The sequence below is a fragment of the Carassius auratus genome, unplaced genomic scaffold (assembly GCF_003368295.1).
Source record: "Carassius auratus strain Wakin unplaced genomic scaffold, ASM336829v1 scaf_tig00032189, whole genome shotgun sequence".
Lineage (NCBI taxonomy): Eukaryota > Metazoa > Chordata > Actinopteri > Cypriniformes > Cyprinidae > Carassius > Carassius auratus.
The window spans coordinates 126,308-148,085 of NW_020525983.1; the positions used below are offsets into that span (position 1 = coordinate 126,308).

The window sequence follows — 21,778 nt, forward strand, 5'->3', positions numbered from 1 at the left end:
TTGTTTACTTATTGATTGATTGATTCATTTATTTATTTATTAATTCCTCCAGTTGTTTAAATGTTCATTATTTTATTCAGATTGTTTCTTTTGTTGTGCATCTGATCCGTCCTTTTATTTTGCTCAGTTTTTCATTTATGCAGTTCTTTTTTTTCCAATTCTTTGACAATTCCCTTTAGTTTTTCCCTGTTCTTTATTTTTATTTAATCTTTGCCTTTTTTTTGCTCACTTTATTTATTTTAAATGTTCTTTAATGTTAATGTTAAATGTTTTTTCATTTTTGTTCATTCCTTTATTTGTTTATTTGATCTTTCTTTTTAATTTGTTTGTTCATTCCTGTTATTGTTCAATATTTATTCATTCATTCATTGAAATTCTTTCTTTCTTTCTACAGAAGAAAGAAAGTCACAGAGGTAATGTGATTAATGAGTGTGAGTAAATGATGTCAACATTTTCATTTTTGCATTAAACACTCATTTTTGAACCTTTATAAATATTTAATTATAAGTAAGAATTTTTATTTTTAAGTTCAAATCCTTGAACTATGGGAATTATATTTTATAGTAGATTATAGTTCACAAAGTTTATTGACCTTAAAGCTTTAGCTTTGCAGGTGGCATTTTTGTAATAAAACACATAACTAATTGTTCCACATTTGATCAAAGCAAATGCAGAGTCTGGACTCTCGTTTGAGTGTGTGTGTGTTTGTGTGTATCTGGTGATTTTCTCTGGCCGTCACTTTTCCTGCTGCGTCACTCTCTCGGCATATACGTCCATGCCGAGGAACAACGTGCCGTTGCCAAGTTCTGGTTGGCATGGTAACACATGTTGGATTAAAGTGTTTTGTGCAGATGTAGTTTGTTCTCTGATGGAGCTTATTTACAGTGAAGAGGAACACAGACACACTGGCAATACAAATGATGAGATTTACCTTCTTCTCCAGGGAAATTGCTGAAATCTCCAGCCTGTTTTGCTCTAATTACATTTATTGTGACTGATCCAGTGTTGTGTGAAACTGTAGAGTCTCAAGTGACAAGAGACTCCTGATTTAACATAGTTAAAGTACATACAGTCACGCTGCCATTTGGAAAAAAGTGCACTATACAAGCAACTTACACAAAGTGAAGCTGTTCAAGGGGGCAATGTACTGTATGATAAACTAGATCAGATCATCATAATTGGATTATATAATATACTTTTAATCAGAGGAGTATTTTTGGTTGAAGAACAAGGATTTTAAATGAATGGATCTTGATTAGAGTGACAGCATTACACTAGAAAAGATAAATGTACACAAAAAAACTGGAATATAGAGTTAAAAAACAGTGATGGATTGCAGTGTTGAACAAATTATTTTAATATTAAACAATTTTTTGTGCAAAGATGAATTATTGAATTGATTCAGTATGAACTGATTAATGAATCATTAGAATATACCAATTCACTAATATGATTTGGACTTTTAAATGCAATTAAAAAATCAAGATATCATGGCCATGATTTTAAAAATCAAAATAATTAATTTAGATTTATTTCAGGCATCACTTAACTAAATGAGAGAACAAATTAATCAGTTAATAAGTTGTGGGAAGGGAACAAATTCCTAGTTTTTCTATGTCATGCGAGTCTCTGCAATATGACTTTTAAACAACCATTTATATTGTAGTTTTGTCACGCTACATTGATAATTGGTAGAAAAAGTGTATGGTATTGGAAAAGCTATACCATTTAAAAAAACATTAGTCAACTGTAATAATTGATAATTTTAGTAAATAAAAATTGTTGTTGTGGTACAAAAACAGTGATCATAATTTGTTCGACACATAGGCGGAGGGTGAACCTACTTCAGGGTAAGGCTATTAACGCACATCATAACCCTATCTTTTAGGCAAGCACCCACTGAATAAAAATAAAACAAGGTAATTGTGAAGTTTTATCTCACATTTTTTCTCTCTAGCTATTGTGAGTTTATATCTCGTAGCTAATTCTGTCCAATTACCTGTTTTTTTAAATCAATGGGGGAAAAAAGCTTGCATAAGTACCAGATATGGGTATTTTTTATATGACTGAATTTGTGTATAAAGTGATCATAATTTAATAAAAAACGTAAGTTGCTATTTATCATGTTTTTATTTCAACAGTTATTCTAACAGAACATAAATTATTAACAAACAGCAAGCAAAGAACGTTTAAATGATCAAAGAACATAATGACTGACATGAGTCTAGCGTGAATTTAAGCATGCTCAAAAAATCCCCAATTATCAATGTCAAATGAATCTCTTACCTACTATGTCGTATGTATATTTCCATTTTGATTTCGTGAGATCAGTCAGCAAGCATGTGCTCAACACAACTTGGCCTTTCAGCGTTAACTCATCTGAACGCCTCTGATTGGCCATTGCATTAATATAATAAGATAATGCAGAATGCTTTAAAAATTCATAATTTGATGCATCACTTTATTGGTGACATCTTTAATAGGTTTAGTTTAATTGTACAGGGGCATATTTGTCCAATTTGGTGCTGTTTTTTCCCCAACCCCCCGTTAATTTCAGACCTGCGCCCAGGGGAAGGCTAAGTCTTATCCAGCCTTAAATGCGCTTTGCCTATAGATGGCAAAAATGAATGAATTAACATTTACAGTAATGAAATTGACATTAATTTGATGATAAATAGCAATATTTAGCTAAATATAATAAACGTGTATCTAAATACATTATTACATATTATTACATGGATGAGCCCTTCCATATTACACCTATCACAACTAATGATGATACTGAAATCCAGTTTCAGATTTTTCTATTATTTCTTAAGGTTAGTGAATAAAGTTTGCAAACTTTTTTGCACCAGTAAAGGTCTTCGCTGTTTTAATTGATGAACAGGCATGAGTAGTTATGAACCCTCCTCCTTGATTACAAAAAATATGTTTGTTTGGAGTGTGACGAGGGCAAAAATGACCACATTCAAAACTCAATAATCACTTTAATGGATTGTGCCAACAGTTGTACATGGAAGCAGATGATGCTCAGAAGTGACGAATTTGGAAGTGTAGGGGTGAGATCAAAACAACAAAATGGTCCCTAATTAGAAGTACAAATCTTTTGACACCTTCCAGAGCACAAACACAGATATGCATTGGATATTTTGTCAGATCTGTTTTGCTAATATGATTGCCAATAGAGAATATCTCAAGTTTTTTTGTGCCTATGCATACATGTACTAATTTAATACCGTAAAAACCCCTAAAAGTACAAAATATTAAATAAAAACAAATTTGAACTAAGTTACAGTACATTTTTTTAAATGGAAAAGTCATTACTGACCACCACCGATATGGATTCACCAAAGGGTTAAATCCTTTGTTGTTGAACTAGAAATAACTGCTCCGATTGAATTATATTATATACTGTAATGCTAATATTAATATCAGATCTAGCTTAACATGTTGACCTGATATTGTCCCAGCAGCAGTTTAGCTGGTGTTTGCTACATTGTCAAAAGTGAGAAAGTGGTCTTTGAGGCAGTTTCTCCAGGTGAACCCGCTGACCCCCTGTGGGCTATAATCAGTAACTTCTCCTCTCTGCTGCGAAGCACCAAACCTCACTGTTATTGCTTTGCCCCAGATGAAGATGAGCCTTCAAACAAAAGGGTGCTTGCAGTCGATATCGATTCTTCCTTGTGTAAGAAAGAGAGCAGGGTAAAATGTGTGTCTTTGATGAGCCTAAACAAGAATATTTCCTTCTGTTTTTCTCATGTTTTCTTTCAGAGGAACCGTCGAGGCGCGATTCGTCTATGTTTTCGTCCTTGGTATTTTGTTCACCGGCGTGAAGGACCTGTTGCGCTCGCAGGTGATGTCATCAGCGGGGGACAGTGGGCGGCTGAAGAGCAGAGGACTGTGGGAAGTGTACTCCGGGGTGGTGTTACTGGTGGCTCTGCTGTTCAGAGCTCATAATTTGCCCACGCTGGCCTGCTGTCTGCTCATCCAGACCGTCATGGCTCAGTTCATCTGGAAGAAGCTGCACTACGATGCCGCCCAGACTACCATCATGCACTACTGGTTCGGCCAGGCTTTCTTCTACTTTCAGGTAATGATAAGAGAACATCTTTATCATTAATGCATATCGATTAAATAATTGCAGTTTCATTGTTCTGAGGATGTTTTCACACATTGGGGTCGATCGCTCGGCGAAAACCAGGGTTTGATTTCATCAAGAGTTAAAACACTTTTCACATTGAATTTATGAATGATTCACCGTATTTTCCGGACTATAGGTCACACTTTTTTTCATAGTTTGGCTGGTCCTGCGACTTATAGTCAGCTGTGACTTATTAATCAAAATTAATTTGACATGAACCAAGAGAAATTACAGTCTACAGCCGCGAGAGGGTGCTCTATCTTTTCAGTGGTAGGCTACAGTTTATAAATATTTTTAAAGTGTAATTTATTCCCGTGATGCAAAGCTGTATTTTCAGCATCATTACTCCAGTCTTCAGTGTCACCTTCAGAAATTAATCTGATTTGCAACTCATTTATTGTTATCATTATTATTATTATTGATGAATTATTCATAATCAGTGTTGAATGTTTGTCAGTGTTTAAATACCATTATGCATTTTGTCAGGATTATTTTAGTAATAGAAAGCTCAAAAGAACTGCATTTATTTTTTCATTTATTTTTCTTTGTTTTACTTACCCAAAACATCTGAATGACAGTCTGTCACCGTTTCCACATAAATATTATGCACCAAAAACATTTTTTAACTGGAATTAATAATATGATTATCACAGGAATGAATACAATTTAAAATCTAAAAAATAATTTATTTAAAATGTTTAAGATTTCATAGTTTTACTGTTTTTACTTCATTTTTTCCATCTGATGAGCACAAGAGACTTCTTTTAAAAACATTACATATTTTGAATCATTCCAAACTTTTGAACTTGAGTATAAATAACCTAAAAACTGACAGATGTGGAATAAAAGTTGCAAAACTTTTTTTCCCAGCTGATGAAGGACGGATGGACTGTTTATAAACCTGATCAAAAGAATCGGTTTTATGAGACATCAAGAGTAAATCAAATCAGAGCTGAGTGTGTGTGTGTGTGTGTGAGGGTCATAAATGATGCTTTACTGGCCAATTATCATTTAAAGCACCCGAGCATGGAATTATGGGCTTGACAATGACATCATCATTGAGGGTCAATGCAACTGAACTGTTAAAGGACGGATATATTCTTTTCTCTCTCTAGTCATTAAACAGGGTGGAGGTGATTGTTAATTGTAAATTGTCAAATTGATTTAGCTAATTTTGTTAGGCCAGGCCCTTTTTCCGCCCACACTGAAACTGCAAACTAGCATGAAATAATGGAAGTAAGAGAGGCAAGAAGAGAGCGATTGAGGAGGAGGATTTTCCAATCTGCCTGTCCTGACAGGAGCAGCCGGAGTGACAGACACAGCCTCCTGTGAGCGGCTGACAGGAAAGAGCAGGATCTGTTCGTTTGTTTCCCCTCTTCCTCATCCATCCATCCATCAGTCGAGGGACCCTCAGACTCGAGTCTGTCAGTGGAGACTAGAAAACACAACACTTCTCTCACCTCACCTGAATAACTGCAGGGAGCCTCTGCTGCATCACTCTACTACTGTTTATATCAGCCGATTCCAAACTTTCTGTCAGCTTAACCCTATAGATGTCAAATATTTACCTGAAGTCCCACCTGAAATTTTTTATTAATATTTTAAATAACTATAATTAATGTCCATGGTTCACTGAGGTTGGTTGGTTATTGGTCAAACAACATGAAATTTGTTTTTTAGTAAGTATTTTATTTTAATTTGTTTTTATGTATATATGGGGCTGCATTAAAAAGGTTATATAGGACTTTTATATAGGACTAGGGATGTTCATTTCAGTTATTTTTCCTAACCAAAAACCGATGCTTGTTAACCGATTATAAGTAAACTGTTAACTGACAAGATTATTTTAAATTAAAATTGAATTAAATTAGAAAGGATAAGTGTCTATGACCCAAATACTAAAATTTGTTTCCCGAGGATTAATTTTACATGTTCAAAAAGCAGCAAACAACAGAACATGAGGATTCACATGCAGCACATCACGCATCTGTAGCGCTTCGGCAAGCGGAAAAACACATAATGAAGCTAGGCTATGTATAGTGAATAAAAAGGCCTAAATGAGAAATATATTTTTACTTGAATAATAAATAACGAAAATCGAGTTTCTGTTCATTTTTGTGCTGCGTGAAAGGAAACCAGACGGCAGAAAGCGCATCTTATTTTTCTTTTGGCTTATTTTACAAAAGCACACAGATTAGTTTTTATTGTGAATGTGCACAATGTACAGAAGGTACACTAGTTTACTAGTTTTACCTTTGACAATGCAGCCTGTTCATTATCATAATAAAATACAGTCAGTCAAACATATGAAAAAACCCCACACTGCTCAGTTTAAATATGTAGAAAATCTGTGCCGTTTTAAGGTTATCACCGTACACCGTGATGTTATGCAGAACATTTTGTTTTACGTAGATATTGGAATGCGAGTGAAGTAGGCTGTAATAAATAATAAAACATTGTGAATACGGAAACATTTGATATTGTGTCGAATGAGAGACAAAACCTTTTCAGTTTCCTTTTAGCCTAAATGAATTTTGGCTTGTTGTTTATGTTGCTATAACTTCTTATAGGCTATTTTTTATTCTTGTTACTTTTTGAATAGGCTACTGTTAATTAACAGGATTTGTTGTTGAGTGAGGGGAACTAAAATAGCATAGCTATGTTTACAGTGTTTATTATTATGTTTGTAAACATTTTTGCATCGGCATTAGGCCTATTTCTGAATGAAATAATAAAATGCGACTTATCAATAGGCTACGCAATGTATGTTTTTTTACATACACAATTTTTTTAATACGCGTAGTGTAGCCTATATTTACAATGCAGCAAACCTTTTTAAATATTTTGATCAATTACTGAAAATAAATAAATAAGTAAAATAACTTTTTAAATCATTTAACTGATTGTATTAATCGTTCAAAATTCTTAACGGTCATTTAACGGTTAATCAGTTAAAATTAACATCCCTATACAGGAGTGCATGTATGTAGGGCTTAATCATAATAATAATAGTAGTAATAGTAGCAGTATTTTAACCCTTTAAAATTTAAGATATAAATATACTACTGTTGTAAATTATCCAGTGAAATTAAAAAGGAGTATTTGATAATTATAATAATTTATTTTAAACTGGAATGTACAATACTAATATTTAAGATATTTACACCTTAAGTTCTTCCCTTTCAAATGATCAAATCCTCAAGCTTTTATTTTGGTGGAATACTGTTGAAATGCTGTTAACTTCTATTCACAGAAGTTTTGGAAATTATGCAAATGTAAACGGTGCATATTGCTTTCCTAAAATAAAACACTGCCCAAAAGCTATATGCTTATTGAATAAAATCTGCATGTGATTTTATAATCCCACTATGCTATAGAAATGTTATTTTTATGGAGATGTGCATCCACATTTATTTATTTTAACTGAACATTCGATTATTATCTTTTCATCAACTCAGGAACCCATATTTAGCATAAATTCACATTTAAGGGGTTTTCAAGCCCCCTAGCACAAAGAATTAAAGGAGTTAAATCCAAAATATGAATTCCCTTTGCTCTCATGTTATTCCAGACAGCCACGGCACATTCATTTTTGGGGTCTTTATAAAATGTCAAAATGTATATTAACCTATGTGTGTTGATGTTTTATGGTCTATTCAGGGCAACTCTAATAACATTGGGACCGTGGACATCTCTGTTGGTTTTGTGGGTCTGGAGAGTTATGTGGAAGCACCTGCCATTTTCCTGACGGCGCTGAGCACCTACGCAGGACCGCTGCTCTGGGCCTGTCACCTGCTGTGCTTCCTCAGTTCACAGAGAGACAGGTAACACACACACACACACATACAAGCTCGTGTTGAAGGACTGAGTTAGGACTCAAGTATATACCAGGAACATTTAACATTTGTAATATATTCACCAAGAAAACTGTTATCAATTTATTTCATTTCACAATATTTCCGTATTTTTTTATCAAATAAATGCACTCTTGGTGAGGCTTCTTTCAAAAAACATACAAAATTCTAATGTTTGAACTGCAGTGTATTACGTGTTGTTTAGCAGATGCTTGTGTTTAAAGCGTTCAGTGTGTTTTATTAGGAATCGAAAGCCGTGACCTCGGCATTGCTAGTGTCAAGGTTAGTACTTTACCGCAGCTACAGGAACAGTACCAATGCAGAAAACGCTAGAGGACGGTCTGAATGGAGCATGTACATTAAGTGTTTCCAGCTGAATGCTGCCTTACAAACACAGTAATCATGCTGAACATGGTCGACTTCCAAACAGGCCTTGTGAGCTCTTGAGAAGTCTCTAATTAAATGTGTCATTTGAACTTCCGGCAAAAACTAGTCCTGAAGAAACACAAACAACCTGTTATTTCTATCTATCTTATCAAAATCCACATGTATTGGTGACTACAGGCAGTGGTGTTGTGGTGCCTGGAGAAGTGGGTATACTTTTCATTTATGGCCCCATTTTGATGCCTAGCAAAGGATGAACAGTCTGTCATGTAAACAGTGACGTAAGACTAGTCTGGCATATTTAGTAATAAATATACTATATGGTAGAGTCCTGCACGGGTCAATTTTTGGACACCCGCGCCCACCCGTACCCGCAGAGTTCAGCACCAGATCTGACCCATCACCCGTAATAATATACAAATTAAATCCGCACCCACCCAGACCTGTTAATATTTGGCCCGTTACCCGATCCGCGCCCGCGATAAATCACACACACTAAAATATTCCAATTAAAGTGCTTTTTTATCTCGCACCTCTCTCAACATCACGACAGTATGTGTAATGGTAATTTAGACATACAAATATTGCATATATTAATTATCCGCCCGCATCCCCGCCCGTGAATTTTAGAAATGTCAAAATCCACCCGTTTCAGCCACTTTTATGCGGGTATCCGTGGGTATCCATGGGTACCCGACCTGTTGCAGGACTCTACTACACAGATCCATTCAGAATCTAAAAAACACATTCAGGCTTCACCAGCCTCCACTGTAAAACACTCATGCTTTCAAGCCAAATACTCACTGAAAATAACAATTCTGGATGTGACTCTAAGCAATCTCTAATGAATCAGTTGGGTTAAAAAAAAAAAATTAATAAATAAAAAAGATCTGAATGCAAAAACTTGCTTCTTTTAATTTTTAAGGTATTGTTTTCATTATAATGTGCTGATTCAAATTAGGAGACAATAATTAAAGGGGGGGTGAAATGCTATTTCATGCATACTGAGTTTTTTACACTGTTAAAGAGTTGGATTCCCATGCTAAACATGGACAAAGTTTCAAAAATTAATTTGTACGTTTGAAGGAGTATTTCTGTTCCAAAAATACTCCTTCCGGTTTGTCACAAGTTTCGGAAAGTTTTTTTCGAGTATGGCTCTGTGTGACGTTATATGGAGCGGAATTTCCTTATATGGGTCCTGAGGGCACTTCTGCCGGAAGAGCGCGCGCTCCCGTATAGCAGAGCTCGTGATTCTTTAGCTCCGCCCACACGCCACGCCTCCAGCTGGTCGTGTTTTTCCAGGAAAAATTGGTACAGACTATCTTTCTCTTATGAATATAATAAAACTAAACACTTTTTGGAGTTATGAAGGATGCAGTACTACTCTATAGGTACTCAAGATTAACAGGATATTGAGTGAAAACGAGCATTTCACCCCCCCTTTAAAATGAATATCATGATTCCCACTATGGCCACTAGTTGGAACTAGAAGATAATTTATTCTCTAATTTACCATTTCCACTCTGGAATATAGTTCTTTTCACATGTTTTGCTAATGGATTTATATTTAGACATTATAAAATAACTATTATAGCATTTAAAAATCTATTTTTGTCAGATTTCAGCATTGTTTTGTATTAAAGAATGAAGTAGCAAGAGTTTTCAACTCTTCAGATCTACTTGAATCACATAGATGCCTGTTTTGAATTAAAATCGCAATTTTCAGTGAAAGGTGGCTAGTTTGTATCCTTGGTTACAAGCTTCTTAGTTTCTCTCAAATATAAATCAAACGCACATTCACAAACGTGTTTTTTTTTGTCAGCAATATACTACCCTATTTTATTTTTTTTATTTTTTTTTATTTTGCACAACGAATAGCCAATTTAAAAAGATGCTGTATTTCACTCTTGCAATAGATGGTCAGTAAACAAGCACATGTAAAGGAACAGATTCATTAAGGCTTGGCCAGTTCACAAGGCACAAGAAAAAACACTTACCAGTTATGAAAGTTTATGAACATCAGGTGCAGCGGTCACATAAATGTTGCCAAATTTTTGAATGGTTGTATACAACAAGACTATAATTCTTCCATCCTGCAAATTATGGTCATTTTCGTCAGTTAAGGCTCGTTAGCATTCGGCCTGATTTAAATCAGACACAGAGATGTAATGCGGTAAGATCACATTTATTTGAATTAATTAATTATATCATTTATATGAATTAGTCAGAGAGAGAAAAACAGAGAGAGAGAGAGAAAGAGGGATGAAAGTTCCAGGTGTGTGAACCGCATGTGTCTGCGCATCTCTCTCTACAAGCAATGAGGCATAAAAACAACAGTTTTACCCCCTCATTGCAGAGAAATATAACGTTGCTAGTCAGTAGCCCATCTAAGCTATTTTACTAATAAAAATGTTTGTGCTCTGTTGTCGTCGTTTTGTGCATAATGTTTTGGCCTTATCACCCAGCCTAATTCTCGGGTAAAAACACTTAAAACAACATTCTGTGTAAAAACAGTACTATTATTTATAAAATCAAAGCAGAGTGATACAAACAGTGAAACGGTTGGAGTTCTGTTATCACAAGAATATTGCACTCCTCTCAGCCAATCAGATTCAAAGACATGAAAAAACTGTTGAATAAAATAATAAATAAAATAATAATTTCACTCTTTTTACTGATGTGTTACTTCCTGTTCTTTCTTTGTAATTATTTGTATTAATTAGTAAAACCTACACCAATTTTAATGAAACAGTCCTTTCCTGTTGTACCTTTAAGACTCCTATATGTACTGTATATGAATGTAAACTTATAGTTTTGAGTCCTTGTGCGTTATCATATACAGCATTTTTCATGTTTCTGACATCATACCAGGCTTATTATTGTTGATTACATCTAACATTATTAAAAAAGCTGATCTGAAATACAATATAAATTTAAAAAAAAAAAATTATATATTGATCTTATTTACTCTCTCATTTTCGTCATTTAATTTGATGTACTAAAATAGCTAAAACTGAAATTAAAACCTGTAATAGACATTCAAAATAAATGAATACAAAAAATCTTTAAAATGAAAAAATAATAGAATTTATACAAATCTAAATATGAAAAAAAATCTAATAGCATATTAATTATACTAAAATATCTGTATATTTTTTCAGCTTTTTTGGGAACGTTTTGTATTACCATAGTTAGAGTTTTTCTACAAAGTTTGGCAAAGAACATTGTGTTTTACTCAACATTGGCCTCATTAAACTGAGTTTTATGCAATGATACTGCAACAACCTTTCGATGTGACACTTTTTTATTAAAAATACTGCAGTGCAGTAAAAAAAAAGCTTGAAATGACTCATGAGTTATAGGGCAATAACAGTGCTTCTGTAGTTCACTGTACCGGGGACGTCTGCAGTTTTTTTTTTTTCTCATAGCAAACCTCTTCTTTCATTTTCTTTAGCCAAAAAAAAATAAATTCTCAACATTTGTATAACTTTAAAATAGAAAACAGACAAAAAAGACTGTTTTCAAATATTCAGGCCTAATCCACATATCAGTGATACATAATTACAGAGCATTATGGGAATATTAATCAGTGCTAGTTTTTTAAGATAATTGTTTTAATGGCGCTTGAAGTGATCTGTCAGAGCGAATGAGGAATCGGAGCCAGTTATTAGAGCTCGAGCTGGTAATGATGGTACAATTAGAGCCACTCACAGAACAATGAATAATGGAAATCATGCCGAGACAATCAGACTTCACCCAAGACACACACACACGCTTACACAGATTTTACTGGCCTCTCGATTTTTACAGAAATTATTCTTTAAGAGGTCATTCCAGAAGGAATCAAATTTTTACTTGGTCATTTGAGCTAAAAGAGTTACTTACTGTAACATTCAGCACTCAAGAGTTCCTCCGCACTCTACAAAAGCGTTCTGACATCATGTAAGACCACCCACATACACACTGAGGTGTTCAGAAACTTGTTCCATCCAACCATGATGAGGCAATAAGACGCAAGTACTGTAGGATAGATACTGGTATCACTAAACAGCTGAAGAACTTAAAGGGTTAGTTCACCCAAAATTCTGTCATTACTCACCCTCATGTCGTTCCAAACCCAAGACTTTTATTCACCTTTTGCAACACAAATTAAGATATTTTTGATGAAATCTGAGAGCTCTCTGGCCCTCTGTAGACAGCAACGCAACTGCAATATTCCCAGGTCCAGAAACATTGCAAGGACATTGGTAAAATAGTTCATGTGATATCAAGAGTTCAACTGTAATTTAACAAAGCTACGAGTATACTCTTTTGGCACAAAGAAAACAATAATAACATGATTTATTCACCAATTCTTCTCCCCGAGTTAACATCTTTTCGGACATTTTGGGCAGTACCCAGTATGCCCACGCTGTCTACTGAACGTAAAAAATACTGATTAAATTTGGCGAAAGTGCGAGCATACTGAACATAAACAACGGTAACTCATAGAGAAGCATTGTTGAATAAATTAAGTTACTATTGTTTTCTTTGCACACAAAAAGTATTCCTAAGCTTCATAAAATTATGAACAACTGATGTCACATGGACTATTTTTACGATGTCCTTATCCTATGTTTCTGGACCTGGGAACATTTTAGTTGCATTGCATAGAGCTCTCAGATAACCGATGCTTATCAACCATCTTTGGGCTTGTAGTTTGGGCATAACTCGCAAAGCGATCCAGTTTAAGGAGTTAATAAAGTAAGCCATGTGGCTTATTTCTAAGAAATACCATTTGGTTTTGAGTTTATTATGGACATGTTCTTAATTGGAGTTTTTTTTTTTTTCTAGCAAGATCTGGCAATGCTAAATCAAAGTATACTCTGTGATTTTTATTTTACCACATGCAGAAAATACTCAACGCAGATTAAGTTAATTTAAGTTAAGTTAATAACTAGTTAACTAGTTAGTTCAGGTTCTGTACACACTGTATAGAGTTTCTGTGGATGCTGTTGTCACTACCTGAAATTTTCAGGAGTTAAAGGTGCAGTAGGAGATCTTGGAAAATTCTAACTTGAGCCTGATAGCACTGAAAGCAAACGCCCCACGAGCGTATATGTTCCATGCAAAGGGCATTAAAGTGTGTGAGACGTAAATTTAAATAGTATTTATTTAACCTACAGAGGTATATTGTGTCACGTTTCACACTTCTCTAGTAAATTTGGTATGTGTGTAAAGACGCAGCACAGCACAAATCTGTGAATGAATGTTCGAAGTAAACTAAACTTCAATGGATTTCCCCTGAAAAAAAACGCTTACAACCAGAGTTAGGTGCTTCTACACCCTTGTTAATCAGTTATCATTTCCCACTGATTTTAGGAATAAATTATGGGTACGTTTAGGTTTAGGGGTAGGGATTGGGTTAAGTCTATATTTTTGGACAATAATGTTGATCCAGGATCATCAGAAGATGTTGATCCAGGAACATGTCTTGGCAAAATCATGACCGTGTGTACTGAACAGGATTAAGCACTAAAAGGTGAATTTACAACCAAATTGAGCTGGAGTGTATGTGGCCTTTGCGTAGCAGCTGCAGATTCTTCAGAAATATCCCAACTTTAAAGCATGCCGCTGCATTTTATTAGAGTTGCTTCTCATTTTGCATGCAAACACAGAGGGCATTTACATACTGTAAAAAAGTTTTAAAGGCACGTCAGTCTTAGGTGGGGTTTGAGAGTTGTTGTTTTCATCATGTGAAAATATTAATATTCATGATTTTTAAATCATTCTAGAGCTGGTGTAGTTGTGATGAAATTGATCTGATTACCATAAAACACAGGATGCATGCATAATTTATTTGCTTTTACACCAACGCTTTAGTATTGCTCCACATTTTTTCACTTTGCGGTTTAATGCCAGTTTTCCAGTTATGCCTGAGAATGATACATTGTTTACTATTTGCATGGTTTGGGAGTGTTTGAATTGCACTCTTTAGACCATGGAATCAATATGAACACAGCTGCATTTGTGTCAGTCATGTCAGGATAGGGCAAAATTCTAAATGAAGGATGGAATATGGAACAAATTGGTTCAAATTAATCAGCTGAAATTTTAACGGAAGTTGAAATTTTAGTTGGAATGAAAAAAATTTTAATTTAAGGAATTTTATTCTGAGAAATTGGATTGAGAAAAAGTTTTTTCCACCCTGATCCACATACTGTATGTTAATTAATCTACAGTATATATTGATTAGTCATTCTATCTACAGGAGTTCTAAACTTTCAAACTTCAAAGCTATTCAAACTTTGCTTTTCTAGTTAAAAATTAGTTATATGATTTTCTTTGAATTACAGTTAATTTTGCTTTCCTTCACATTCAAACTTCTGCATTCCATTTTACTTCCTCAATTCGAATTAAAGAATTAAATTTGACTTTAAAAGGCATTTGCAATTCATTTGTGACCCTGGTAGATGCACTCTGTATATCCCATAACCCCACATAAATGCAGAGCTTCAAACTCTGCCTCTGTGAACCACCCACTCTTTATTTATCTCATTATAAAGTCTGTCCCTGTGAGCCTCGAAAGATTTCCCCTAAAGTGCTGTCCGACTAGAGCCTGATAAATGACCGTCTTAAGTGGTGAGACGTTCAGTCTGACTTACATAATTCAGCATGCTCAGTCAGCAGTGTCACTACAGCGCACAAACTCATACACACAAGAGATCCAGGAAATGCTCTTTGATCAATACTCCGCTTTCTGGAATCCCTGCAGGCCCGGCTGACCCATCCCCCATCTGAGCCGAGCATTTACACAATCCATTTGATAGAGAGAAATACGGAGGCTTGTTAAGAGATATTTCATTTCCTCCGAGGCAACAGGTGCTTTGTGTTCAGGGATATTGAATCCTGCAAACAATCTACTACCTGGGTGTCTGAGGTGTGGATTTGAATTGCAAATGCCTTCATCCGCCGGCAAACTCCTCGCAAGGCGGAGAAGGACCACCGTTCTGTTCGCAGAGAAATTTGTGACAGACGCGGGAAAATGATTTTAGGCAGTGCTGTCGGGAATCAGCAGCGGAGACTGTGATGTTGTTGTACAGTTTACAGAAGATTCACTGTGAGTATGAGCAGCTCCACAGGTCTGGAAATCAGCCGGTCTGTTTATACAAGTGAACTGTCAGTCAAAATGATGGAGCAGTCAAAACTGGACTGAACGATATGTTGTTCCTCAGATGATTCAGTATTAAATGTGGTTTGCTGTTTGCTGTTGTGTTGATTGATGTTATGTCCAACAGAGCAGAGAGCATCGTGTTTTCAGTCTGTCTACTCTTGGTAAACTATATTGGCCTTTCTGTCACATTCCTATTTTGTAAAACTTGGGGAAGTAGTAGAAACTAACCAAGATTGCTCCAGATTTTTGCATATTACAACAGCAAAAACAAACAAGTTTAAAGGAACAGCTCACCCCAGAAATGAAATTTTTTATCATTTATTCGCTCTCATGTCGTTCCAAACCTGTATGACTTTCTTTCTCCTCCAGAACATAAAAGAAGAAACTCTATTAAATTACCATAAATCTAGTCAAGCTTTGTGTCCCATCAAAGGTTTGGCAGCACGTGAGGGTGAGTAAATCACTGTCCCCTTAAATGTGTTTTGGTAGTGATTTCTCCTGTCAGTCTTTGGCTTTTGCTTGTTTGTCTCGTAATGTAATTTAAATTCACTGTTTAGTTTCCAGGTTGAACCCTGCACTGCTCTCACTTATCCTTGCCTAGTTGTCTAGTCATATAAAATGTGTGAGCATAATTACACCGGATAGGAAATCTCCCAGAATGAGCCTCTCGCTTTCTCCCTGTGAGAGGGGTTTTATAGGCCAGCCTGCGGCAGTCCCTTTTGGTAGAGGAATGAGGGAGTTTAAACTCACAACAAAACACGCCAGGCCATTGTGCTCATCCGGGAGCATCTTCAGCTGGCTTGATCCAGCTCGATGTTTGTGAAAGATGGGAGCTGCATGCTTGATTATTTTCTCCTAATGTTTCACTTGCCATATCAGTATTGACAGAAAGCACTGTGTTTACCACTTCAGGGAATTGGGCTATCAATATTTATGTCGCCACAACAATAAATTTCCATTTTTTATGCAAGGCTGGTGCCGGAGTGTCTTTGACTCATGTCCGCAGATTGTGGAGCTTTTTCTGTTTGGCGCTGTAGAACCTGCCCTACATTCAAATTCGTGTGAAAGAGGAATAAGGGCATTTGCTCCTTGGAGAAGCCAAACTCTCACAGTGTGAGTCAAAGGTTGACCGGACTGCTCGCACATTGATTCGCCCGGGGCTAGAGAAAAGATTTCTGATACAACAGCCTGCAATCCAGGAACTAGATTCTGGTGTCTACCATATGAGTAACACTTGTTCTTCAGGCTGAAACACTGAATATTTGTTCAAAATGAGTTAAAATGACAGAACGCTGTTTTATTGTAGGTTGGGGAAATCTAGTCTAGTCCTGCCCAGTCTAGACCAGTTCAGTCCAAAGTACTGTAAATCACTCCAGTTTATAGGCTGTTTATAGGCTGAGACCATCTAGCCCAACCCAACCATAACCAAAGTTAAATCCAGTATTTCAGTAAAATGTATAATTTCAGTAAGTCCAGTAAAATCAAAGTTTAGTTCAGTGAAATGTAGTCCAGTACAGTTTTTAGACTGAGGCCATTTAATCTAGCCTAACACACGTCAGTCTATAATAGTCCAGTCTAGTCCATTTCAGTCCAATGTAGTTCAGTCTGACATCAGCTCCAGTCCAGTTTATAGGTTGAGGCCATCTTGTCTGGCCCATAATAGTCCAGTCCTGACTGTTCTAGACCAGTTCAGTCCAAAGTAGTGTAAACCAGTCCAGTTTATAGGTTGAGACCATCTAATATAGCTGAATCATAATTCAGTCCAATATAGTCTTGCCCATTCAATATAGTCCAGTTTATAGATTGAGGCCATTTAATCTAGCCTAACCCACTTCAGTCCATTCTAGTCCAGTCCAATACATTTCAGTCCAAAGTAATTTAAATCAATCCATTCTATCATCAGCTCCTGCCCAGTTTATAGGTTGAAGACATCATATCTAGCCTAATCCACTTCAGTCTGTACTAGTCCATTCCCACCCATTATTGTCCAGTACAGTCCATTCTAATTCAGTTCAGTGTAATCTAGTCCTGTCTAGTCCAATAAAATCAACTCCAGTCCAGTTTAGAGAATGAGGCCATTTAATCTAGCTAAATGTATAAACCCACTTAAATCCATTCTAGTCTGGTTCAATCCATTTCAGTCCAGTGTAATCTAAACAAATCCAGTCTGTCACAGCTCCAGTCTAGTTTAAAGGATGAGGCCTTCATATATAGCCTAACCCACTTCGGTCAATACTAGTCCAGTCCTATCCATTCCTGCCAATTATAGTCTAATTTAGTCCGGTTCTGTCCATTCTAGTCAAGTCTAATTCAGTTCAGTGTAGTCTAGCCCTGTCAATCTATCCAGTATAATCAACTCCAGTCCAGTTCAGTGAAATGTAGTCCAGTCCAGTTTATAGATTGAGGCCATCTTATCTAGCCTAACCCACTTCATTCCATACTAGTCTGGTTTTAGTCACCCTGTCTTGCCAAATTCAGTATGGTTCAGTCCATTCTAGTTCAGTGTTAATCAGTTCAATGTAGGTCAGTCTAGTCCAGTAAAACCATATCCAGTCCAGTTCACTGCAGTGTAGTCAGTTCGGTTATAGTTTGAGGCCATCTAATCTAGCCTAACCCACTTCAGTCCATACAATTCAGTTGTAAATTGTATAATCCAGTCCAGTCTGTTATCAACTTCAATTTATAGGTTGAGGTCTATTATCAGCTCGGTCCAATTCAGTGCAACGCAGTTCAGTCCAGTTCATAAGTTGAGGTCATTTAAACCCCCGACTTCAGTTCATGCTAATCCAACCCTGCCCTTTCTAGTCCAATTCAGTCTCTTCTAGTCCAAACCAATTAAATCCAAAGTAATCTAGCCCAGTCTAGTTTATTAAAGCCAGTCCAGTTTATAGGTTGAGGTAATTTAATCTAGCCTAGCCAACTTCAGTTCATGATAGTCCAGTCCTGTTATTAGTCCAGTTCAATCCCTTTTAGTCCAGTCCATTCAGTTCATTCCAATGTAATCTACCCAATTTTAGTCTATTAGATTAAATCTAGTTTATAGGTTGAGGACATCCAATCTTGTCCAGTCAAATGCATGACAGTCTAACACAGTCTAGTCTAGCCTGATCCAGCCTATTCAAATCCATCAAGGTCCCATTATCTTTTAGTATGCCCGATTATTGCGTCTAGACCTGCTGATGGCTGCCCTATCAGACCATTATCTTAATGAATGTACCGTAGACATTTGTCGTGAAACATAACACATAATCAAAGGTTAGTAAATGAAGTAATAGCTTTTCCATTAGCATTAAACGAGGAATGAACCACAGTCGATGAAACCTGATGGTTTTATGACTATAGTTTTTTATAATGACACATATCAAAGACTCAGTCCAGACCATAACTGGACAGCACATCTTTATTCTGGTCTTTTTCTCTCTCTTTCAGGGCTGTAATGGGTCTTGGTCATGGCAGCTACTGCTTCGCGCTCCTGCGGTCCATCCCAGCTGTGTTTTATGTGGTTATGGTCACTGGTCTCCGATACCACCTTTTCATCTGGAGCGTGTTTTCTCCAAAACTCTTGTACGAGGCCATGCACACCCTCATCAACACCGCAGTGTGTCTGTTTTTCACCTTTATGGATCAGGAACGCTCGGCCAGACCATGAATACAAACGCAGAACCAAAGCCAAACTCAGGTACAGAACAAACGGTGCAGTTGAGTTTTGTGCACCAAAAGGAGAAATGAGAGAAAAAGCGATGGGAGAAGGTTTTCGATAATTCTACTACTGTGAATTGAGGTCAACGTTAAGAATTCAGAGCTTACGTGGAGATTTGGCTTGCTCTACTGACCTCTGCTCATTTGTGTGTGTGATTAAATTATTTTTTATATTTTTTGAGGGGTCTTCGATAGTGCAGATAATGTATAGGAAGACTTATGGGTGTACATGTGATAATCCCTCTCATTCTCTATGCAGTTTTCTTCCTAAAGCTTTACAGATAATGGAGAGTAATTCCTTCTGTATCTTGCAATTTCCATTCCTGACCTGCTTCACCTTAGAATAATACGAGATAAGATACATCATTTATAGCTCTCCCCTTGCTGAGATCACAGCAGATGTAAACTCCTCACACACTTGAAAGCTTTAAGAGATCTTAAATATCTTTTAAATCATATCTAAACACAACTACGCGTGACATTTTAGTTTAATCCGTCTGTTGGAAATCTGAATTGTAAGCTGATTTATGTTGGGAAGTGTTTTTCTTTATCTCAGTTCTTAGATATGGTTAATATTAATAAAACAAATCCTTTTCTGATTGAGAGTAATTCATTTCTGCATGCTTTTTAATGTGTGATTCACAGTTTTGCCTCTCTGATTTGTTCTGATACAGTCGCTGTGTACAAGTTTAAAAGTTATGTCAAAGTCACTTATTAATCAGTGACACTAACAGTGGGACTTAACCAAACGTGATGCAATAACACATTGACCATCACAAGACTTTGTCTTTTTGCTTTGTTTCTGTCTTCATTACATTGTGCTTAGTAGCTCTGCCCTCAGTGAAATCTTATTGGTCAAAAAATCTGCTCCATGTGACTGTATATTAAACAATCATTCTCTGAATGGCAAATTTATATTGTAAGTTTTATGTTTTAAGTTTTGCTTCCATTAATGGTTATGGACTGTTTTATTACTGTTGTTGATGATATTGGCATACATTACCATTCTAAAGTTTAAGATCAAGATTTTTTAAATGTTTTTGAAAGAAGTGGCTTATTTTCACTAAGGCTAAAATATAGTATGAAGCAGTAATATTTTGAAATATTTTACAATTTTAAATAACTGTTTGCATATATAAAATGTAACTTACTCCCTAGATGCAAAGGAACGACACTCCAGTCTCATGATGTCAGTGTCACATGATCCTTCAGGAATAATTTAAATATGCTGATTTGCTGCTCAAGAAACATTTTTATTATGATCAACATTGAAAACAAATTTTCACTTTTTTTCTTTCTTTTTTTACTATGTGATGTATGGATGGATGACATTTTTGTTTTTTGTATATTGAATAATTGTGAAGGGATCATAAATGTTTAATGTTTCTTCTTATTATTTTTCTGTTATGTTGAAGTCTGTAATGCTACTTAACATCAGGATGCTTGTGCAGTTCAAAATGAGAACGGATAAAGGAGTTGGTGAGGATTCTGGAATCATTTGAATGGTTAAACTCTCTATGATTCCTATCCCTAACTCTAGCAGATACCGTAAAGGAAGTGGGCGTTTGAGATGTCTGCTTCCTCCCAGTGAATCATGCTCTGCTTTGACCTTTTTATTGGCTGGAGAAGTTGATTCTGTAACCTAATGCCTTTTTGAACTGCAAACATCCTCATGGGAAAGAGTAGAGAGCAGAGTCTCTCCCAATGGAGCAAATATAGTCTGGAGGTTTAGTTTGACCTCTGGGATTCAGTTCTGCTTGCACTGTGTTCCGAGAGCCTGATTTAGAGACCCACAGAGCACACTAATTGTATCTTTCCAAGGATAAAAATACTCAATATTTGACATGTGAACTATTACCCTTCATTTTATATAAGGGATAGTGTTCAGTCAGCTGGTCATTCTATCTAATTCAATCCCAGCTTCACATCCTAAGGGTGTTTATTTTGCAATCATGACTCAACGACATTATTCGGCTTATTGCACAGCAGCTTACCAAATAAATAAATGAATGCACATTCAATATTCTTTTGAGTTCAAATTACTTTGTTCATGTGAGAAGAAAGAGTGTGGAGTGATTAGAGTCATAAAAAAAGACCATGTAATACAATGATTGACTAATCAGAATCAAGTATTCCAGAGAGCTGTATGAAAAGCATTAATTTATTACTGATGTGAGATGTTATGCGGTAAGTTATTAGATGTTTTGCTTATTTAATTTAAAGAAATGGCTCACCAAATTTTTTATTATTATTTACTCACCTCCAGGCCATCCGAGATGTAGATGAGTTTGTTTCTTCATCAGAACAGATTTGAAGAACTTTAGCATTACATCCCTTGCTCAGCAATGGATCCTCTGTAGTGAATGGGTGCCGTTAGAATGAGAGCCAAAACAGCTGATAAAAACATCACTATACTCAAGAAGAAATCCACATGACTCCAGTCCATCAATTAATGTCTTGTGATCTGAAACATTGCATGGTGTAAGTAATCAAACTTGTAAAAAATAGTGATGTTTATCAGATGTTGGGACTCATTCTGACGGCACC

General features: G+C 35.9%; 1 protein-coding gene across 1 annotated transcript in view; it reads left to right on the forward strand.

Annotated features, from left to right (window-relative positions):
* The window catches only part of LOC113080839 (GPI ethanolamine phosphate transferase 2-like), a 134,380-nt gene extending 113,128 nt beyond the window's left edge, over positions 1–21,252 (forward strand). Inside the window, exons 10-12 of the mRNA XM_026252895.1 lie at positions 3,772–4,090; positions 7,802–7,965; positions 18,962–21,252. Of these exons, the coding sequence (XP_026108680.1) occupies positions 3,772–4,090; positions 7,802–7,965; positions 18,962–19,181 (703 nt within the window). The 3' untranslated portion in view covers positions 19,182–21,252. The remainder of the gene's footprint in view (positions 1–3,771; positions 4,091–7,801; positions 7,966–18,961) is intronic.
* Positions 21,253–21,778: the final 526 nt, after the last annotated feature.